The sequence below is a fragment of the Mercenaria mercenaria genome, chromosome 2 (genome assembly GCF_021730395.1).
Source record: "Mercenaria mercenaria strain notata chromosome 2, MADL_Memer_1, whole genome shotgun sequence".
NCBI lineage: Eukaryota > Metazoa > Mollusca > Bivalvia > Venerida > Veneridae > Mercenaria > Mercenaria mercenaria.
This window is the reverse complement of record NC_069362.1, coordinates 106,701,490-106,722,079: the sequence shown is the minus strand read 5'-3', so window position 1 is coordinate 106,722,079 and position 20,590 is coordinate 106,701,490. Positions and strand designations below refer to the sequence as shown.

The following is a 20,590-nucleotide window of genomic DNA, read 5'->3' as shown; positions in this document are numbered from 1 at the left end:
TTCATGAAGATCAATTGAAAAATACAGCCTCTATTGCATACACAAGGTTTTTCTTTGATTTGACCTAGTGACCTAGTTTTTGACCCCATATTCAAACTTGGCCTAGATTTTATCAAGGCAATCATTCTGACCAAATTTCATGAAAATCAATTGAAAAATACAGCCTCTATCGCATACACAAGCTAAATGTTGACAGACGACGGACATCGAGTGATCACAATAACTCAACTGAGCATTGCTCAGGTGAGCTAAAAAAAACACTAACTTTTTAATGATATACTTGGCTTCTTCAGTGGCAGGTTCTCGTGTCTTCCTGTTCCTTACAAAGTCAATACCAATGAACAGCCCATGTCCACGAATGTCGCCAATTATAGAGTATTTCTCCATTAATTTTGCTGCCTGCGCCTTCATGTAGTTACCTACTTCCAGTGCGTGTTTCTGAAGGCCTTCTTTTTCGATGACATCATATACCGCTAAGGCAATGGCACATGACACAGGATTACCACCAAACTGTAATGCATGTGAAATTCTGCAAATGCATTTATATACGCTCTACTATAAAATACTTGTAAAGTTATGTAAAAGACAAACACAGTGGAAGACAAAACAAACACAGAGGAACACAAAAGTCAAACACAGTGGAAGAAGTAGCACAATGACATTTCTCTGGAAAACATTCAAACAGAATTTGAAAATACTTGATCTGTCCATAAAATGGTCTGTTTTACAAATTAACAAAGGGTCATAACTCCATAAGTACATCTACACTTTGTGGAGGAGGACTGGAACCAACACTACCTAATCATGAATAAGGAGTTTGACACATGATTCTGAGATGCATGCAAAGACAAGAGCAAATCTATATATAAAGTACAAGAGGACCATGAAGGCCCTATATTACTCACCTGATTCAATGGGAACATGATTTCTTTGTAGAGGACCTCTGCACTATGCTATATGCCAAATATGGGTGGGGAAAAATATTACTCCAGGGGCATGATTTGAACAAACTTTGCAGAGGACCACTACACAATGTTTCAAGCCAAATATTCGAGCTCCAGAGCATGTTTTAGACAAGAGGATTTTTTAAAGCTTTTCCTACATACATGTGTAAGTATATGAAAAACGAATGAACCCCTGTGCTCGCCAATTTTAACCCTACAGGAATGACTTGAACAGACTTAATAGAGGACTACTACATAATGCTACATGCCAAATACCAAAGTTCTGGGTGTTATTAGTTTAGAGGAGGTTTTTTTATGTAAGTCTATGTAAAAGAAGTGAGTCCAAAGCTGGGCCAATTTTAAACCCAGGGGCATGATTTGAACAACTTTGGTAAAAGAACACTAGACAATGCTACATGCAAAACATCAGAGCTCTAGGCTTTGCAGTTTGGAGAAAAATTCAGTTTTGAGTGTTGCCAGTCCAAAGGGGTTATACTTATAACAGACAGAATGTATTCCTAAGCAAGACAGTTCTTCAGTTCAAATAAAAGTTTCTATTTTACAAGTTTCTGCTGCACACACAGATAAAACAATGGAATCTGTTCCTATTTTACATCAAAGTTTGACCAATAGTACCAAGATTATCTAAACCTACAATAAAACAGGAAGGAACTTACAGTATTGAAGTATTGCATTCCACATTGTTTGAAGGCCTCTGAGATTTCACGAGTTGTCACAACAGCTGACACAGGGTGCCCATTTCCCATAGGTTTACCCATAGTTACAATGTCAGGGACTACATCTGCAAAAATATTTAATTTCTATTCCAATATGATTCGATTTGTTGAAGACTAAATATTGTGTGTTTAATGTTTGTATGTCAAAATCATTATGTCAATACATCAAACATCATAGCAGCACACAGGAAAGGGAACTCACACAAAAACAGTTGGCGGATCATGTCAAGGATGTACATAATGATCCTTGATAATGTGTTAGCGAACGTGGCCATGCTTTTAGATGAATCAGAAAATTTTGAATTATCTTAGTGGGAGATGCTTCAAGAACATATCCGTGAAACTGTTTCAAAATTGGACCAGTGGTTAAAGGCTATTGTTGTTTTAAGACTTTCCTATTTATAGTTCTGTGAGCTATTTTTCCCAAACAAATTGGAAAAATTGAACAATACTGGTATATCTCAAAGACATTCATGGTTATCAAGTGTATGAAGCTGTACTGTAATCCCTAAAGAAACTAGAGCTATCACTAAAGGTGATGAATGTACCCCCCCCCCCCCCCCATGCACTGACACAGTACATTGCAATTTGATGCACACAAGATTGCATAATTATGTGGACTGTATGTATATAGACTGTATGTATACAGTATAGTACCATGACAACTAGGGTTGGTACTGATCACTTGTGTGAAGTTTCATTAAATTGTGTCAAGGGGATAAGGAGAGATGGTGCGCACAAGATTCGTCTACGGACAGATGGACAGACAGACAACCTGAAACCAGTATACCCCCCCTTACAACTTTGTTGTGGGGGGGGGGGGGGGTACAATAAAGCCATCCACCTTTGTCCATCCCAGAAAAAACAAGCCATGTACAGCTACATTTCATGGTGATCATGTGTAATTTCTATGGAATCCCTTACAAAATGTTGTAGTTTGCTTCAAAACTTTTTTTGCAGTTGACCAACTAACCAACTGGCCGAGAAACAGTTAGGTGATACTATACTCCCCTCACTATTTTTAACTCTGTTTTGAAAGGTATAAATATACAGACAAGAGGGCCATGATGGCCCTATATTGCTCATCTGAGTCTACTTAAACCATGTGTCCCCCGTGGCAGGGTCATTTTTAACCGAGGGGGATAACAATCTTGGTAAAGGACTACCATATGATGCTACATACAAAATATCAAAGCCCTAGGCCATGTGGTTTTGTACAAGAAGATTTTCAAAGTTTAGCTATGTAAGTATATATAAACCATGAGAGCCCCAGGGTGAGGCCAAATTTAACCCTAGGGGGATAAGTTGAACAATCTTGGTAGAGGACCACTAGGTAATACTACATACAAAATATCAAAGCCCTAGACTCTGTGGTTTTGGACAAGAAGATTCTCAAATTTTTTCCTTATACAAGTCTATATAAACCATGTGACCCCTATGGCGGGGCCATATTTGACACTAGTGATATAATTTGAACAATCTCGGAAGAGGCTCTCTAGGTGATGGTACATACCAAATATCAAAGCCCTAGGCCCTGTGGTTTTGGAGAAGAAGATCTTCAAAGTTTTTCCCCATATAAGTCTATATAAACCATGTGAGCCCCAGGGCAGCGCCATATTTGACCATAGTGATATAATTTGAACAACATTGGTAGAGGACCACTAGATGATGCTACATACCAAATATCAAAGCCCTATGCCCTGTGGTTTTGGACAAGAAGATTTTCAAAGTTTTTCCCTACAGAAATCTATACAAACCATGTGAACCAGGGCAGGGCCACATTTGACCCTGGGGGATAATCTGAACAATCTTGGTAGAGGCTCTCTAGATGATGGTACATACCAAATATCAGAGCCCTAGGCCCTGTGGTTTGGGCGGGGCCATATTTGACCCCAGTGGGATAATTTGAACAATCTTTGTAGAGGACCACTAGATGATGTTACATACCAGATATCAAAGCCCTAAGCCCTGTAGTTTTGGACAAGAAGATTTTTAAAGTGTTTTTTCGGTTGCCATGGCAACCAGAGTTCTGTACGGAATTCAATTCTTTGAACAATTTTTAAAGCAAACTGTCTAAGGAACATTCCTGTGAGGTTTCATCAAAATTGGCCTGGTGCTTTAGGAGATGTTGTTTAAAGGAAATGCTGACGCACGACGCAGGACGACTGACTATAATTGCTCACCCTTGAGCACTTCCGTGCTCAGGTGAGCTAATAAGGGAGATAAAATCTTGAAAATCTCCTGTTGCTGATTGGATGTTTAAGCTAACTAAACTATAATTTTAGACAATTACCTTGCACCTGAAATGCCCAAAAATGACTGCCTACACGTCCAAAGCCAACCTGTACCTCGTCTGCAATACAAACTCCACCTGCTTCTCTCACATGTCTGAATATAGTAAAAAGCAGTCGATATTTATCAGAATAAATGTAGATTAAAATTACATTACTTTTTCACAAAGGTGAAGAAAAGTAAAACTCCACTTTCATGTGAAGGCCACAGATTTGGAAAACAGCAGTAAATCTGCCTGATTTGAAAGATGATGATAAAAATTATGTTGAAAATGAAATCACAGTTTATGATTATATTATATCAAACTTTAGTACAACACCAGGGACAATTACTTTATCTCACAGCAGTTTATGGCTGCATTATTTCACAGCAGATGACTGTATTATTTCATACCTATGATTATGCATTATTATGAGATTTATGAAGGCATTTTGCATGATTATAAGAAGCGAATCTGCATTAAAGCAGTGCAACCAGATTATCTACTGGCAACCACTACTGGATGCACATACCATTAAACATGTTCACCGCTGTTTGAATACATCTGCGGATGTCTCTAAATTGCTTTTTGTACTTTTAGCATGTGTAAATGTTGAGTTCTGCTCAACCCGGGGCTAGAGGGCGTGGACGGTAGCATGCATTTCCACTACCGTCGATGAACAGGCTCAATCAAACTGAGCCTGCAACATTTTCGGTTTTTTTTGTGTTGAGCGACCTGTGAAGTTTCCACTTTTCTCTATTTTAAAACCCTGTAAAATATCCATTAAAATAGGAAAAACCATTAATTAACCCCATTAATTCTTGCATCACTTTATTTAACAGGTTTCACAATATTAATGGGTTACATGTCAAAATGTCATTAAAACACCCATTTTTGACCATGAATCATGCCATTAAAAATTTAGTTTGGCAGCTAAAAAAGTTAATGGCTTTGAAAAAATAGTGAAATTCTGTATATTTTGAATTTAACAGGATTATTCATGGCACTTAAATTTGATTTAATGCCCATTAAATGTTCAGGTTCTGTACAATTTCATTTAAAAGTAAACTTAATGGCCCTAAACAGCAAGGTGATGCCAATTAAATCCTTCATTCTGTAAAATGTGATTCATATATTTTCTTTTTATGGTTTTTGGCTTGCACTCCCATTGAATGCTTATAATTCCAGTCCCATATTGTTCTAAAATGGACTTTAATCACAATAAATACATACTAGCACACATCATCTATAATATATCATGATGTTATATTTAGTTGCATTAAAGTTATTTCCCCTTGATGCAGTTACGCCATTTTTTTCAAATGTTTGCCAAATTGTGTTCCTACAAAACATTGGATTCATTTCAATGAAAGTCGGATGAAAACATATTAATTTATTTGATAACATCAATCTACATTATTTTGGTAAGTGTAAATATATATTGATGCATGCCACTTTTTCTGTTTTTTTTTTGTTTTCCTGTCTAAATAATCAGCATTTGTATAAGAGAATGAGTGGGGTAAGGAATTTACATTATAAAATGTGTTCAGACCAGTTTAGATTTTCAAATTCATTTTCCAATCCTTGTGTAGAAAGTAAGGTTTATAGAGAAGTGAACAGTACCCATGATTGTGAAGATTTACAGTCTGATTTAAATTCATTTGGGGCATGGGCAGACCAATCGCTTCTTTGTTTCAATGAATCAAAGAGTGTGGTATGCTTGATCGGGGAGGGGGAAAGCTACTTGTGATGCAATCCCTCAAACATTTGCTCTTAGCTATTTAAGTGCATGCACCTGAGCGCAAAGTACTGAAGTAGAGCTAAGTTGTGATTGCTCATTGTGCGCTGACATTGCCATCAACAGTTGCTTTTTGAATACACCTGATGCCTAATGTCTGTACCAATAAAAACTTGGTCAGAATGTTTGTCAATATTATAATGCTGAATAGTTAAAAGTACCCACATGGTCACTTGATCTATTAAACCAGTACCTGTAAACCCTTCTCAGTACAACACAATTTTACAATACAATATCCATTTATTTTCTCATTTCGTATGAACATATGACAGAATAAGGATACAATATGACAATATGTACAAGGCTGTTAACATGTGTTTACATTACAAAATAATGAGAGAAAAAAGAAGAAACAAATATTCTAGCATTTTACAGTAAAAATTAATGCCCCCATTAGTTCTTACTAATTAATGTGGAATTAAGGGGTATTTTTTTAATGGCACATTAGTTTCATGCCAATTAAAAATTTTCACAGAGTTTTAAGGAGCCTGTTAACTTACTTTAATGGTTTATTTTAAGCAGCTTTTCATGGCCATCAGTCATTTTAACAAGGTATATTTTACCAGGGTTTTAATATACTTATTTCATGGCTTTTTAATGTATGGCATTAAAACTATGGTCATGAAAATCCCATTACATAGTAAGAAGTAATGGGTGAATTTTAATGGTGACCTGTTAAAACTCTGTTAAAAACGTTTGAAAAAATTAAGGCCAATTTCATGACCCTTTTAATGGCATGTGCATGCAGTAGTGTTAACCAAGCAGAACCGTTTGAACAATTTTGGTAAAGGTCCATCCAAGGAACATCCACGCCAAGTTTCATCAAAATCCTTCAGTGGTTTTGGAGGAGATGTCGTTTAAACACAACTGTTGATGACAACGGAAGAACGAACTTGATGGAAGGATACACACACGACGAACGTTGGACACAGCGTGATCACAAAAGCTCACCATGAGCACTTTGTGCTCAGGTGAGCTAAAAATGCCATAGCAGAATGATGAGTAGCTATCATCACTTGCCTTTAGTACAGCTATTTCTTTTTCGATTTCACGTTTGAAATACTGACAACCTAAATTATATATTAACTGCAAATGTAATAGCTATTTACGGGTGATTGCTTTTTACAACCGAAAACATTCGCTAACTTTTTCTAATATTTGTGAGATTTTTATAATGCAAACATTATTCCCTAATTAAGGAGAGGTCACTTCACAGTCAGAAGGTCAGATACATCTGAAAAATATCGTTTGTAATTTTTAAGATTCTGTTTGTTTCTTTGACAATTAGTGTTTAAGTCCGCCCCATTCCCATACCCACACCATTTGCCTTTCATGGCTCGTATTCACACCCCAGAAAATCCTGGCTACCCCTATATTTATTAACCACTTTCACTTGTTTGACCTTTTTCATTATTATGATACTGGCAGTTATTGTTTATCAATAGAATCAAATTATCAAGTTTTCACTATATAACTAGAACTGCTTTTGAGAAAAGCGCATGTCTCCCACAACTGCCTAATCATCTGAATAGTAGTAAATGAGTCAACCATGCACCAAGACCTCAACTGCCATATCAGACTTTCAGTGCTTTAATTATCAAGAACAAATTTCAAAGGCCATAATTTCGAAGTGCCTGGGCTGATTTGGCTAGTTATCGAACTAGGCTGAGGACTTATTGGCAAACACATTTTGTTCAAGTTTGGTGAAGATCGGATGAGTAATGTTCGACTTAGAGTGCGGACAAGATTTGTGACAGACAGACACACAGACAGACACATACACACACACACAGACAGGAGTAAATCCATATGTCTCCCACACCACTGTGTGGTGGGAGACATAATTCTAACATGGCTCGATTTGATTTCCAGTTAAAAAAAAGAAGAAAATCAAGCTCTGTATATTCTGCGATAAACAACGGTTGACGCGCGGACCGGTAAGAGAACATTATGACGTCAAAATGCCGCATGACGTCCGATACAATACTCCTCGGGTAAATGAAGTCAAGCATAATATTTATTAAAATATGTCAATGACCATGTCAGAATGAAAACAATCAAGGCCTTCTTGTGATTTATCATTAATTTACCATGGATCATCGTTTAGATGCTTCAGTATTTAACCACTCAGGCTAACGCCCTCGTGGTTCAAATCCTACCCATCTGAACTCTGAACAGTAGTAAATTAGTCGATAAACCACTCAAAGACCTTGATTATTTGTTAAGTATACTCAACTACCCAAACATAGTCATGATAGTGTAAAAATGAACTAGGTTATCAGTAAATATTACATAGAGTGGAGCAAAATGATGCAACAAAATATTGACAAATATTTAATGTGACACTTTTGTCTATCACAGTAAAATTTGTGTCCCAACTGTGTCAAGATCAAAGCAGAAATGTAATAAACATGATAACCTACAAGATATATTTGTAAATAAGTCTTTACTAGCAAGGTCAGGACCTCATTCACATTTAAAGATAAAACTTTGGAAATAATTTCAAATTTCAACAGGTTCAAATTACAATACCCAGAATGGAGACAATTATCAAAATTCTGTATTTTTTGAGAAATATCTTTCAGAGAGTACAAACCTTGTCTCAATAAATCTGGGAAAATTCTCATCACATAAGTTGAGATTTTGAGACTTTCCCAGCTTAAGTCAATCCGAAAAACACCTCCAGCTAAGTTTTTACTTTAAAATTCTAATGGTATTTTAACCCTTACCCTGCTAAATTTCTATAATGAACTTGTCCATCTTTCAATTTGGACAGTATCATTAACTGTTAAAAGGGGTGCTTACCAAAAATACTGACTGAATGGCGAACAGTGCAGATCATGATCAGACTGCATGGATGTACAGGCTGATCATGATCTACACTGGTCGCAAAGGCAGAATCAGCTGTGTTTAGCATGATACGGTTTAAATGCACTAAATGTGACTTTCATTCTGCATAGCTGGTATCTTTAACATTTAACCAATTCAGAAGTTGTTACTGATTGAATATATTTCAAGAGGCTGATCAATGATTTTGGTTTAAGTGGAACAAAAAAATTTCTGGAGCCGGGGACCATGCACCCTCGGAAATCATTTAGCAATTTGTACTTTACATGGTGCAATCAGATGCATACATATTTGACAAAGACCAAGTCTAAATATTTGACAAACTCATCTTTTAATATGTAGATTAACAAAACATGAAACCCAAAGGACCTAAGGACGCAAGTCATTCATTAAGCAGTCATGAAAACTATATAAAACTTTTTCTCTTCTTTTGTTGTAATAGCCCAAATATGCATATTCATTAGAACAAGCTTGAGAGAGTTCAAACAAATGGTGAAGAAGATCAAATTTGGTCCATCAAGTTTATTTCCCAAAAGGGGCCAATCAACCCCATTTGAACAAATCTACTAGAGGACTTTATATGATACTTTATATAAAGCTGCTACAGAAAATGTTTTATGTCAGAAGTTCCAATAAGCAGCCCATGAGTCATTTAAAAGTACTTTTATTTTTATCCCTAATAGCACCCTTAAAAGTGTCAACTGCCCCTATTTTAACAAATCTGGAAGAGAATCTTATAATAATGCTACAGACCAATTTGATAAAGTTACATCCAGCAGTTCATGAGAAGAAGTTGGTCATATGTATTTCTACTTTTAGCTCTAGCAGCCTCTGTCCCCCACCCCCATACAAACAAAATTTGGAGGGACCTTAACATGATGCAAAGTTTGATAAAGATCCATCAAGCAGTTCATGAGAACTTGTTTAAAGGTTTTTCGATTTCTAACTATAGCAGCCCAAAAAGGGGCAAATGTAATCCATTTGAATATACTTGATAGAGGTGTATGTCAGGACGCTAATGACCATGTTTGGTGTAATTCTGACCTGTAGTTTCTGAGGAGAAGATGTTTAAGTATAAAGGTTGATGCTGCACAACGTACAACAAATCTCCACTTATACTGATAAAAAACTAAACAATGGTTTTGACCTTACCTGTAAACCCTCTTCAAGTAGCCAGGAGGAAACACAATTTGTCCACCACAGCTTTGCATAGATTCTGCTATAAAGGCACACACATTTTTACCCCTTCCTTGAATCACTTTACAGATGTCCCCAACCTCATTTGCATATTTTTCACCGAGATCTTCACCAGGGTAGTCACAATCTGCATATTTTCCTCTGTATGTGTCTGGGCATGGGGCCTATAAATTTATTCGAACACTTGTAAAAGAAATCATTTTGATAAATAACACATACAGACCTAACTGATTCAACCTGGGGCTAGGTAAATAGTACAGTCATGTCGAGTTATAATTATAAAGGTAATGTAAATTGGTTTTGAAAACATTTTTGCATTCAAATGTATCCTTTGCATTTAAAAATAACCTTAACAATGAAAAATATGAACCAATAATTTCTATATTTGAAAGTTTTCTAAGTTCAGTGTATCGGGAAATTCTTATCATTTAACTACATTTGCGGAAGCCAGAGATATCAACTTATCCAATTTTTAAATTTTCATGTTTAGAGTATGGAAGAAGGGCCCTGTTTTTGGCACACTAATTCCAGTAAACGTTTGATTATACAGGAAATTCCAGTAGAATTCCACTCAACTTATTCTATGAAATAATGTGTTTTATCATAAAACGGATGAACTGCAGAATCTTGGTAACATAGAACAACAAAACCAAAGATGCTGCAGTTGAGGAAGTAAGATCTAGTATACAGTTTGGATATTTCTTAGTGTAATAAAAAAAATTATTATTAGGTTAGTGTTTGTAGCTTCGGTTTATACAAGTCCATAAATTATACTGGCTCATGATTAAACAGTCGTGGTCAATGTATCTTTGGTAACAATACTACAGCCCTACAATGCATAATTAAAACAAGTACAAGGGGAAATGAACAGTACTCAACATTAATTTAATTTAGATGTTTACACAGTTTAAGCTAGTACAGCATTAAAGCAATTTGTTACTCTTAATATCATCTGCAGCATCCCTTGGGATATGTAAGTGCCCTCGTCCACCTCGAAAAAAAAATATATATACAAGAGGACCATGCTGGTCCTGAATCGCTCACCTGTCCACACGCAACCCAGTTCATTGTGGCTAAGTTTCATTGAAAACCACCAAGTAGTTTCATTATTTTTAGACCTACTGACTTAGTTTTTGACCGCATGTCATAAGTTTCGAACTTGATCTAGATATCATCAAGGTGAACATTCTGACCAATTTTCATGAAGATCCATTGAAAAATATGGCCTCTAGGGAGGTCACAAGGATTTTCTATTTTTAGACCTATTGACCTAGTTTTCGATCGCACATGACCCAGTTTCGAATCTGACCTAGATATTATCAAGATAAACATTCTGACCAACTTTCATAAAGATCCCATGAAAAATGTGACCTCTAGAGTGGTCACAAGCAAAAGTTCTATTTTAAGACCTACTGAACCAGTTTTGGACCGCACATGACCCAGTTTCGAACTTGACCTAGATATCATCAAGATGAACATTCTGACCAACTTTCATAAGATCCCATGAAAAATGTGACCTCTACAGTGGTCACAAGCAAAAGTTTATGCACGAGCACACGGACGATGTAGACCTACTGACCTAGATTTTGACCGTAGTTGACCCAGTTTCAAACTTGACCTAGATATCATCAAGATAAATATTCAGACCAACTTTCATACAGATCCCATGAAAAATATCGCCTCTAGAGAGGTCACAAGGTTTTTCTATTATTTGACCTACTGACCTAGTTTTTGAAGGCACATGATCCAGTTTCGAACTTGAACTAGATATCATCAAGATGAACATTCTGACCAATTTTCATGAAGATCCATTGAAAAGTATGGACTCTAGAGAGGTCACAAGGTTTTTCTATTTTTAGACCTACTGACCTAGTTTTTGACCGCACGTGACCCAGTTTCGAACTTGACCTAGATATCATCAAGGAGAACATTCTGACCAATTTTCATGAAGATCCATTGAAAAATGTGGCCTCTAGGGAGGTCACAAGGTTTTTCTATTTTTAGACCTACTGACCTAGTTTTTGATCGCAGTTGACCCAGTTTCGAACTTGACCTAGACATCATCAAGATGAATATTCAGACCAACTTTCATACAGGTCCCATGATAAATATCGCCTCTAGAGAGGTCACAAGGTTTTTCTATTATTTGACCTGATGACCTAGTTTTTGAAGGCACATGACCCAGTTTCGAACCTGAACTAGATATCATCAAGGTGAACATTCTGACCAATTTTCATGAAGATCCGTTGAAAAGTATGGCCTCTAGAGAGGTCACAAGGTTTCTCTATTTTTAGACCTACTGACCTAGATTTTGATGGCACAGGAACCAGTTTCGAACTTGACCTAGATATCATCAAGATGAACATTTTGACCAATTTTCATGAAGATCCATTAAAAAATATGGCCTCTAGGGAGGTCACAAGGATTTCCTTTTTTTAGACCTACTGACCTAGTTTTGGACCGCACATGACCCAGTTTCGAACTTGACCTTGATATCATCAAGATGAACATTCTGACCAACTTTCATAAAGATCCCATGAAAAATGTGACCTCTAGAGTGGTCACAAGCACAAGCTTAAGCACTGACGACGGACGCCGCGCGATCACAAAAGCTCTTGTGACAGGCAAGCTAACAAAAAAGGAATAAAGCTTGCTTGAATTTATGCACATTAATAATATATGGAAGAAATGTAAAATGTACATAATTATGTAGATAATGCGGAAAAATTAAGTTTGAAACCTATACATTTGAACATTTCAATTGAATGAAATTGAAACAGAAATTTTACCACATAAACATGACGTGGACATGTGTGTACACCGTCCATCTGTACTTTCAACTTGTATGGACTGATGTCTATCATGGAGGATATATGACCATGGTAGGCACTGAAATATATTTTTTTTAATTATTAATCTTTTGTTATTCATTTAAAATATTGCTACTTCCCAGTGCAATAAATTCAAATTCTACAATTCTTTCCTTGAAAATCAAATACAATCAATGGTTACCAACAATTTACTCTCAAAAAAATATTCACAGTCAGAAACTGAGCTACATAATAAATTCTTTAACCACTTTGATAATGAATGACTTTAATGATTAATTTCTTTTAGGAAGTTTCAATCTATCAAATACATACTTTCTATTGAACACCTCAACTCAAATTTCAGCCTGTCAAATAGTCTCTACTAGTATTTAATCTATTACATACTGATCCATGGTGATAATATCTTTGGCCTTTGTGTAGTGTCTAGCAAGCCTCATTGCTAAATCATTGGCCTCTGATCTGAAAAATACAAGATAATGTGTCATTGTGTAACTGTAAATGTATATAGTAGTCAGCATAGAATACTAATCTTTCTGAACAATGAGGTATTGGTGTATTAATGCACTGATGTTTTATGCAAAAAAAAAAAAAACCAAATTGCAATGACCATGGTGGAAATAAAACAACGGGAAGATTAAGGTGTGTTGATATGTATTAGGTGCAAATCAAACAAGAGATCACAGAGTGATCTTGGCGCCCACCAATGTGCCATTTTTGAGTGTTCCAAATTTCAAGACTTACTGACTAGCTCAAGGTCAAATTTCATTTCCGTACACAACAGTGTGCATGTGGTCCAAATTCGAAAGCTGTAGCTTGAGAAATGTGAAAGTAGGTCACTAGATCAATTTCAAGGACGAAATGTGAAAGTAGGTCACTAGGTCAAAATCAAGGTCAAATTACACTTCAGAACACAAATTTATGCATGTGGTCCAAATTTAAAGCCTGTACCTTCAAAAATGTGAAAGTAGGTCACTAGGTCAATGTCAAGGTCAAAGTTTGTTTCGGTACACAATCCTATGCATGTGGTCTAAATTTGAAGCCTGTAGCTACAGAAATGTGAAAGTAGGCCACTAGGTCAATCTTAAGGTCAAAGTTCATTTCGGTACACAAAACTATGCAAGTGGTCCAAATTTGAAGGCTGTAGCTTGAGAAATGTGAAAGTAGGTCACTAGGTCAAAATCAAGGTCAAATTTTATTTCGGAACACAAAACTAAGCATGTGTTCCAAATTTGAAGCCTGTACCTTCAAAAATGTGAAAGTAGGTCACTAGGTCAATGTAAAGGTCAAAGTTTGTTTCGGTACACAAAACTATGCATGTGGTCCAAATTTGAAGGCTGTAGCTTGAGAAATGTGAAAGTAGGTCAGTAGGTCAAAATCAAGGTCAAATTCCATTTCAGAACACGAAACTATGCATGTGGTCCAAATTTGAAGCCTGTACCTTCAAAAATAAGAAAGTAGGTCACTAGGTCAATGTCAAGGTCAAAGTTTGTTTCAGTGCACAAAACTATGCATGTGGTCCAAATTTGAAGGCAGTAGCTACAGAAATGTGAAAGTAGGTCACTAGGTCAAAATCAAGGTCAACTCATGTCAAGGTTCATCTTGCCACTCAAAACCATACAAGTGGTCCAAATTTGAATGTTGTAGGTTATTGACAAGATTATAAAATCTTTTCCCTATATAAGTCTATATGAACCATGTGACCCCCCAGTGCGGGGCCATATTTGACCCTAGGGGGATGATTTGAACAAACTTGGTAGAGAACCACTAGATGATGCTACATTACAAATGCCAAAGCCCTAGGCTTTGTGGTTTGGACTAGAAGATTTTCAAAGTTTTTCCCTATATAAGTCTATGTAAACCATGTGACCCCTGGGGCGGGGCCATATTTGACCCTAGGGGGATAATTTGAACAATCTTAGTAGAAGACCACTAGATGATGTCATATACAAAATATCAAAGCCCTAGGCCATGTGGTTTTGAACAAGAGGTTTTTCAAAGTTTTTCCCTATATAAGTCTATATAAACCATGTGACCCCCGGGGCAGGGCCATATTAGACCCCAAGGAAATAATTTGAATCATCTTGGTAGAGGACCACTAGATGATGCTTCATACCAAATATCAAAGCCCTAGGCTCTGTGGTTTTGGACAAGAAGATTTTCAAAGTTTTTCCCTATATAAATCTATGTAAATTATAGAAATAAACAAAGAGCCATAACTCACTAAAAAATTGTTGAACCAGTCTGATTTTCAGGGGGACACAACTAGGGTACCAATACATCATTCTGACAAAGTTTGGTTAAAATCCCCCCGGTAGTTTCTGAGGAGATGCGATAACGAGAAATTGTTAACGGACGGAAGGACGGACGGACTGACGGACGGACGACGGACCACGGACGCAGAGTGATTTGAATAGCCCACCATCTGATGATGGTGGGCTAATAAATAAAAGGCCGCTGTGTGCTTTTTACATTTCTCTTACACTGGATAAATATTATGTGAAAATGTCAGCATAGTTACCGACTTAACCGTATAACAGTTTTCAGGTTATATTTTATCTGTTAAAATAATAGTTTGTACCTGTCTAAACCATACTTGTTAGCAAATACAATACTTCTTACCTTCCCAAAAGTACACGTAATAGGTTGTGTAGGGAGTCAATGGCACAGTAGTTAGCAGGTTGGACTACAATGCAAACGGTCCAGGTTCAATTCCCAGTTGACTAGTGTTCAGTGGTGGGTGGTTTACTTAAATTGGTACTGTTTCCAGCAGTATCAGCCTAGACTGGATACTTGGGAGGTAAATATGACACCTGTCATGGGCTCGGCTGGAAATAAGTTGTTCCATCCATTCCAGATGGGGACTTGCGTTGACTACCCACGTTAAACAAAAAACTTTACATATTTTTAGCTACACCTTGATTCAAAATAATGCTCAACAAAAGTACTTGGATTCAATGTTGTTATATTTTCTCGTCCCTTGGGATCATATGTATCAGAATTCTGCTTAAGCCAGTGCTAAGGGCATGAAAGGTGTTACACTTTCCATTAGATATCTACCTCTCATTAAAATTGAGTCTGCTATTATTTTGCTTGGTTACATAACTATGCTTCTGAAGGACCTTCTAATAGAATAGATGCCAAACATTCAGGATTTCAAATTCCATAACACTAGTTACATAACTGTAATGGTTTTGGGCCTGATTAAGAAATTGGGAGAAATGTGTAATCTTCTGTATAGCCCATTCAATAAATCCTATTGGTACCCTGGGTCCGAGCCCTGGTCTGGCTGCTGTTTTTTCTCATCCTGTGACATAAATAATATTATCTAAATGATGCTGAAACCTACCCAGAATTACACATGTAGATGACATTCAGCCTATCAGGTAGTGTTGAAGTAATTTTCTCGGCATATTTTACAATGTTGTCATGTAGGTAGCGACTGTTTGTGTTCAGTACTTTCATCTGTTTGTAACCGGCTTCAACGACAGATGGATGACTATGGCCCACTGAAACAAGTAAAAAGGTTGTTGTTAACAAAAATATGATTTATCAGCTTGGTTGTACATATTTACAACAGAGTGACAATGACTAACTTGGGTGACATTAAATTTTAATGGCCCACTGAAACATGATCCACTGGTTGTAGTTAACAAATGCATGGTGACAATGACCAACTTGGTTGTATATAGTCACAATTGGGTGACATTATGGCCCACTGAAACATATTTACTGGTTGTAGTTAAAAACTGTATGGTGACAAATGACCAACTTGGATGTATATAGTCACAATATGGTGACATTATGGCCCAATGAAACATATTAACTGGTTGTAGTTAACAACTGCATGGTGACAATAATCAACTTGGTTGTATATAGTCACAATATGGTGACATTATGGCCCAATGAAACATATTTATTTATTAAACTGGTTGTAGTTAACAACTGTATGGTGTTAATGACCAACTTAGTTGTATATAGTCACAAATGGGTGACATTATGGCCCACTGAAACATATTTACTGGTTGTAGTTAAAAACTGTATGGTGACAATGGCCAACTTGGATGTATATAGTCACAATATGGTGACATTATGGCCAAATGAAACATATTAACTGGTTGTAGTTAACAACTGCATGGTGACAATGGCCAACTTGGATGTATATAGTCACAATATGGTGAAATTATGGCCCAATGAAACATAGTTATTTATTAAACTGGTTGTAGTTAACAACTTTATGGTGACAATAACCAACTTGGTTGTATATAGTCAAAATTGGGTGATATTATATTAACTGTTTGTAGTTAACAACTGCATGGTGACAATAACCAACTTGGTTGTATATAGTCACAATATGGTGACAATGTGGCCAAATGAAACATATGATTAAACTGGTTGGAGTTAACAACTGCATAGTAACAATGACCAACTTGGTTGTATATAGTCACAATATGGTGACATTATGGCCCAATGAAACATATTTACTGGTTGTAGTTAACAACTGCATGGTGACAATAACCATCTTGGTTGTATATAGTCACAATATGGTGACATTATGGCCCAATGAAACATATTTATTTATTAAACTGGTTGTAGTTAACAACTGCATGGTGACAATGGCCAACTTGGTTGTATATAGTCAAAATTGGGTGATATTATGGCCCAATGAAACATATTAACTGGTTGTAGTTAACAACTGCATGGTGACAATGGCCAACTTGGTTGTATATAGTCAAAATTGGGTGATATTATGGCCCAATGAAACATATTAACTGGTTGTAGTTAACAACTGCATGGTGACAATGGCCAACTTGGATGTATATAGTCACAATATGGTGACATTATGGCCCACTGAAACATATTTATTTATTAAACTGGTTGTAGTTAACAACTTTATAGTGACAATAACCAACTTGGTTGTATATAGTCAAAATTGGGTGATATTATGGCCCAATGAAACATATTAACTGTTTGTAGTTAACAACTGCATGGTGACAATGACCAACTTGGTTGTATATAGTCACAATATGGTGACAATGTGGCCAAATGAAACATATGATTAAACTGGTTAGAGTTAACAACTGCATAGTAACAATGACCAACTTGGTTGTATACAGTCACAATTGGGTGACATTATGGCCCTATGAAAAATATTTACTGGTTGTAGTTAACAACTGTATGGCGACAATGACCAACTTGGTTGTATAAAGTCAAAATTGGATCACATTATGACCCAATGAAATATATTAACTGGTTGTAGTTAACAACTGCATGGTGACAATGACCAACTTTGTTGTATATAGTCAAAACTGGGTGATATTATGGCCAAATGAAACATACTAACTGTTTGTAGTTAACAACTGCATGGTGACAATGGCCAACTTGGTTGTATATAGTCACAATAGGGAGACATTGTGACCCAATGAAATATATTAACTGGTTGTAGTTAACAACTGCATGGTGACAATGATCAACTTGGTTGTATATAGCCACATTAACTGGTTGTAGTTAACAAATGCATGGTGACAATGACCAATTTGGTTGTATATAGTCACAATTGGGTGGCACTGTGGGGACACCTACACTTTATTGGTACGCACATTCAATAAATACTCCCCATTTATTCTTATGGGGGCTACTGCCCCTACACCCCCGTTTTTCTTTTTTCTTTAACGAATAGATTATTGTTACAATTTTATTTAAATGATTGTAATGAGCACACCCTACCTTTTAAAATCCTAGCAGGAAATGTGTACCAGTAAAGTGCATTCTAGCCGACACTGTGGCCAAATGAAACATATTAACTGGTTGTAGTTAAAAACTGCATGGTGACAATGAGCAACTTTGTTACATATATATTCACAACTGGGCGACACTGCAGCCCAATGAAACATATTAACTGGTTGTAGTTAACAACTGCATGGTAACAATGACCAACTTGGTTGTATTTACAATCAAACCTGTCTATAAAGACCACCCTTGGGAGAGCCAAAATGTGGTCTTTATTTGGAGGTGGTCTTTATTCACAGGTTAAAATACACCATAAATGTTAAAATGGGAAACAAAACATGTGGTCTTTAGAGCCAGGTGGTCTCTGTTCAGAGGTGGTCTTTAACACAGGTTCGACTGGGTGACACTGTGGCCAATTGAAATATATTAACTGGCTGTAGTTAACAACTGCCTGGTGACAATGGCCAACTTGGTTGTATATAGTCACAATAGGGTGACATTGTGGCCCAGTGAAACATATCTACTGGTTGTAGTTAACAACTGCCTGGTGACAATGGCCATCTTGGTTGTTATAGTCACAATAGGGTGACATTGTGACCCAATGAAACATATCTACTGATTGTAATTAACAATGACCAACTTAGTTATAGATAGTCACAATATGGTGACAATGGCCCATTGATACATATTAACTGGTTACATTTAAAAACTGCTGGGTGAAAAAGACCTTGAACTACTGGTAGTAACAATATGCTGACAATACACAGTTAGCTTGTAGGTAGTAACAATAGATGACGATAACCAATTTGTCTAGGGTGAGAAAGACCAACTTTACAAAGTAACAATAGGGTGACAATAACCAAATTGCTTGTAGAAAGTAACAATAGGGTGATAATAACAAACTGGTTGTCACTAATAACAACAGGGAACGATTATTGACTAGTTATTTGACTGGTTGCTGCTCATAACACATGAACTGGTTGTAGCAATATTTTATGTAAATGAATGAAGAAAATTTAAATGTATACAAAACAACATTTTCCATTTAACAAATGATGGGTGACCCCATATAAATCATGTAACCATATCTAGATAGGTGTAATGTACTTCCATATAATTATTCTAGAAAACTGAAGTCCAAAGCAATCTTTTGCCAACAAAATGTTACAATTGAAAAAAAGTTAAGACATCTGATAATGCAAGGTAACAACTTGTATGTGAAAGTTTGACAGCTTAAAAGGGAGGTAGGATGAAATGAAAAATGAATGAGTAGTCAACTTGTTTGTTGTAGTTGTTGCTGTTAATTGGTTTCCTGCTTTATGCAATGATTATGAAATAACAAGACAAACTTTACTGAATTTCTTCATCATGTATTATAAGAACCTGTAAACATGCCTTTTCTGGTTTGTTAATATTTTAAAAGCAACCAAGCATTTGTAACACTCCTATAATGTCAAACATTTGATAAAATCTAATAACTACTCGATGGTAAAAAATAAATGGAACTATTAAATGATGCACTGTGATCATATCTATCCAAATATATAAAAAAGATAACTGTTTTTATATATTTCAGAGCAACTGTACAGTTGCTATGGTAAACAATGGTCTAGATGCACAGTGAACATTTTGATGTTAAGTATATCATCATATGACTTTATTTGCTTCTGATAAAAAAAAACCAGGAAATCACACAACATGCTCTGTGTTAGACTGTATAATAATGATTTGAGTTAATTAAATTTCATACCCTCAGCATAAAAAGTTGTTAACTGCACAGACATAAAGAAGCAGTTGATCACTTTTAGCACATTAAGCTTGTGAAAATCATTAAAGCTACTTTGGGTAAATTTTTTCAACACTTTCTTTTCCACCAAGTTTGGCATATAATGTATATATGACAAGGAAAAAAATAAAGTGGATGAAAATATTAGTTGGGTATTGGTAAAAATATAAGGAGAATGTTCATTTTCTGCATTATTTCAAAAGCGTTGCAACGGTTTACTAACTTCTGCAATATATTTTTGGTTACTTATAAGGATATGTTGCAAAAATCTTATGACATTGTCAATAATTTTGTACCAGTAGTTACTTTCAAAGTACTTTTTTCTTGATTTTTGAGAAAATTTATTTTTCACCTAAAATATTTGGGCTTAAGTCTCTTTTTGTGGCTCCCTACTTTCCTAACCAATGCCTGCACCATCTCGGATCGCGATGATTTTCAGTATATATAAATG

General features: G+C 36.0%; 1 protein-coding gene across 2 annotated transcripts in view; it reads right to left on the bottom strand.

Moving 5' to 3' along the window:
* LOC123564829 (5-phosphohydroxy-L-lysine phospho-lyase-like) overlaps window positions 1–20,590 on the bottom strand; it is a 51,272-nt gene that overhangs the window by 13,884 nt on the left and 16,798 nt on the right. For both annotated transcript variants that reach the window (XM_053537452.1, XM_053537453.1), the window contains 7 exons: window positions 15,973–16,132; window positions 13,011–13,085; window positions 12,585–12,684; window positions 9,751–9,959; window positions 3,975–4,069; window positions 1,622–1,746; window positions 266–510 (listed from right to left, as the gene is read on the bottom strand). In XM_053537452.1, coding sequence (XP_053393427.1) covers window positions 266–510; window positions 1,622–1,746; window positions 3,975–4,069; window positions 9,751–9,959; window positions 12,585–12,684; window positions 13,011–13,085; window positions 15,973–16,132 — 1,009 coding nt within the window. The remainder of the gene's footprint in view (window positions 1–265; window positions 511–1,621; window positions 1,747–3,974; window positions 4,070–9,750; window positions 9,960–12,584; window positions 12,685–13,010; window positions 13,086–15,972; window positions 16,133–20,590) is intronic.